General features: G+C 60.3%; 1 protein-coding gene across 1 annotated transcript in view; it reads right to left on the bottom strand.

Annotated features, from left to right (window-relative positions):
- The window catches only part of LOC104167109 (neurofilament heavy polypeptide-like), a gene marked incomplete at both ends in the record, with an annotated part of 3,096 nt that overhangs the window by 433 nt on the left and 2,172 nt on the right, over nt 1-491 (bottom strand). Inside the window, one exon of the mRNA XM_009707248.1 lies at nt 2-491. This exon is cut by the window's right edge and continues 33 nt beyond it. Coding sequence (XP_009705550.1) covers nt 2-491 — 490 coding nt within the window. The remainder of the gene's footprint in view (nt 1) is intronic.

Consider the following 491-nt stretch of genomic DNA (forward strand, 5'->3'; position numbering starts at 1 on the left):
CTTTCGGCTCCTTTGGAGGGGAGGGGGTGGGCTCCTTGGCCGGGGCCGCTTCCTTCTGCGGAGACTTGGCCTCCTCCTTCACTGGAGATTTGACTTTCTCAGGGGACTTCACCGTCGGGGTCTTGGCCTCCTCCTTTGGGGGGGTTGGGGGCTTCTCTGGGGACTTCACAGTCAGGGTCTTGGCCTCTTCTTTAGAGGGGGCTGGGGGTTTTTCTGGGGATTTGACAGATGGGGTTTTGGCTTCCTCCTTTGAGGGGGGTGCGGGTTTTTCTGGGGACTTCACTGTCGGGGTCTTGGCCCCCTCCTTTGAGGGGGGTGTGGGTTTTTCTGGGGACTTCACTGTTGGGGTCTTGGCCTCTTCTTTAGAGGGGGGTACAGGTTTCTCTGGAGACTTCACTGTTGGGGTCTTGGCCTCCTCCTTGGAGGGGCTTGGGGGCTTTTCAGGGGATTTGACAGCCGGGCTCCTGGCCTCCTCCCTGGAGGGGCGTTTC

This window comes from Cariama cristata, unplaced genomic scaffold, assembly GCF_000690535.1.
Source record: "Cariama cristata isolate BGI_N322 unplaced genomic scaffold, ASM69053v1 scaffold25070, whole genome shotgun sequence".
NCBI classification, from domain to species: Eukaryota; Metazoa; Chordata; class Aves; order Cariamiformes; family Cariamidae; genus Cariama; species Cariama cristata.